Here is a 1,337-nt window from a genome sequence, read left to right as displayed (position 1 = left end):
TGTTACGGAGGCCACGTGGCAGTGATTATTTTGAAACAGGACATATAAGTCCCTGGAGACAAAAACGACGCCGTTTTTGTAACCTCCCCCAATCCTATTTCGAATTTCTCTGCCTTTTCTTCTTCCTTCGTCCTTTTTCCCTTCTATTCTTCTTCCTCGGCCCCTGCCTCCATCACCGCCGCACAGCGGCCCCTCTGTCAGCCACCATCAACGCCGGCGAAGCTACTAGAAGCTTCCACCACCATGGCCACTTTCACTTTTTCCATGTCCCTATCGTCTTTTCGTTCCTTTGTGCCCATTTGGCACCATTGTGCTCCCAACCACCGGAGCTTGGGCCTCTTTGACGTCACGCAGCGTATGAGGTTGCCGCCGCCTCTCAAATGCTCCGCCGCAGAACCCGACCAGGAAACCAAGGTTCCCGCCACTTTCTCCGGCTCCGGGGAATGGACTCATAAGCTGACCGCGAGGATCGCCGGGATCGGCTTCCTTGAAACCTCGTACCTTACCTACCTGAAGCTCACCGGTTCCGAAGCATTTTGTCCTATCGGTGGTTCTCCCTGCGGCGACATACTCAACAGTGATTACGCGCTTATTTTCGGTATTTTTTTCCTTTGCCTTCTCTTGAATGTGTTGCAACTATTCGATGGTGCTTGCAATTGAACTGTTCTATGATTTGATTCTGTTAGGGTTTTGGCTTGATGTGTGTGTTTGCCATATTGTTGTTCTATGTGTGATTCTTTTTGGTCTCTGAATTTTATGGTGTGAAGGGTATTATTTGCAGGCAATGTGTTTGAAAGAATGTGAGTGACATTTTTCTGTTTTGTGTTTGATAGGTGTTCCTCTTCCTTTGGTTGGGATGGTGGCGTATGGCTTAGTTGCGGCGCTTGGTCTGCAATTGGCCACAAAGAAGATGTTGCCTTTTGGGATTGGCAAGTCCAGCTCCCAGCTCATGGTGTTGGGAACCACTACCTCCATGGCAGCTACTAGTGCCTATTTCTTGTTCATTCTCAGCACAAAATTCTCTGGGTCAACTTGCTCATACTGTTTACTTTTGTAACACCCTAATATTCAAATCCTTATGCTCGAGTCATAAGTCAATGATATTACGGTGGTACGACTCTCAGGTGGATTTTTAATAAATAAATATAGGTAATTTCGAAAGGAGTATTAATCGAGAAGCCTGAAAAGAGTAGAAATAAAATCGCGAAGACGTATCTCTCGCGTTTCGACAACAAAAGATAAACCGTGAAGCCGAAAACGATATACGGACAAGGCGTAGAGGAGATTAAGAGATAGATAACAGATAGATATATATATATATAACATAAGTAAATAGC

General features: G+C 45.6%; 1 protein-coding gene across 1 annotated transcript; it reads left to right on the top strand.

Annotated features, from left to right (window-relative positions):
• Positions 1-226: 226 nt before the first annotated feature.
• LOC112785715 (thiol-disulfide oxidoreductase LTO1-like) lies at positions 227-1,057 on the top strand. Its single transcript, XM_025829155.3, has 2 exons — positions 227-598; positions 834-1,057. Exons 1-2 carry the CDS (start codon positions 244-246, stop codon positions 1,055-1,057), a joined length of 579 nt encoding a protein of 192 aa, XP_025684940.1. The 5' UTR covers positions 227-243.
• The last annotated feature ends 280 nt before the right edge of the window (positions 1,058-1,337 follow it).

Source organism: Arachis hypogaea, chromosome 20, assembly GCF_003086295.3.
Source record: "Arachis hypogaea cultivar Tifrunner chromosome 20, arahy.Tifrunner.gnm2.J5K5, whole genome shotgun sequence".
NCBI classification, from domain to species: Eukaryota; Viridiplantae; Streptophyta; class Magnoliopsida; order Fabales; family Fabaceae; genus Arachis; species Arachis hypogaea.
The sequence above is the reverse complement of the archived record's forward strand: the minus strand, read 5'-3'. Positions and strand labels throughout refer to the sequence as shown.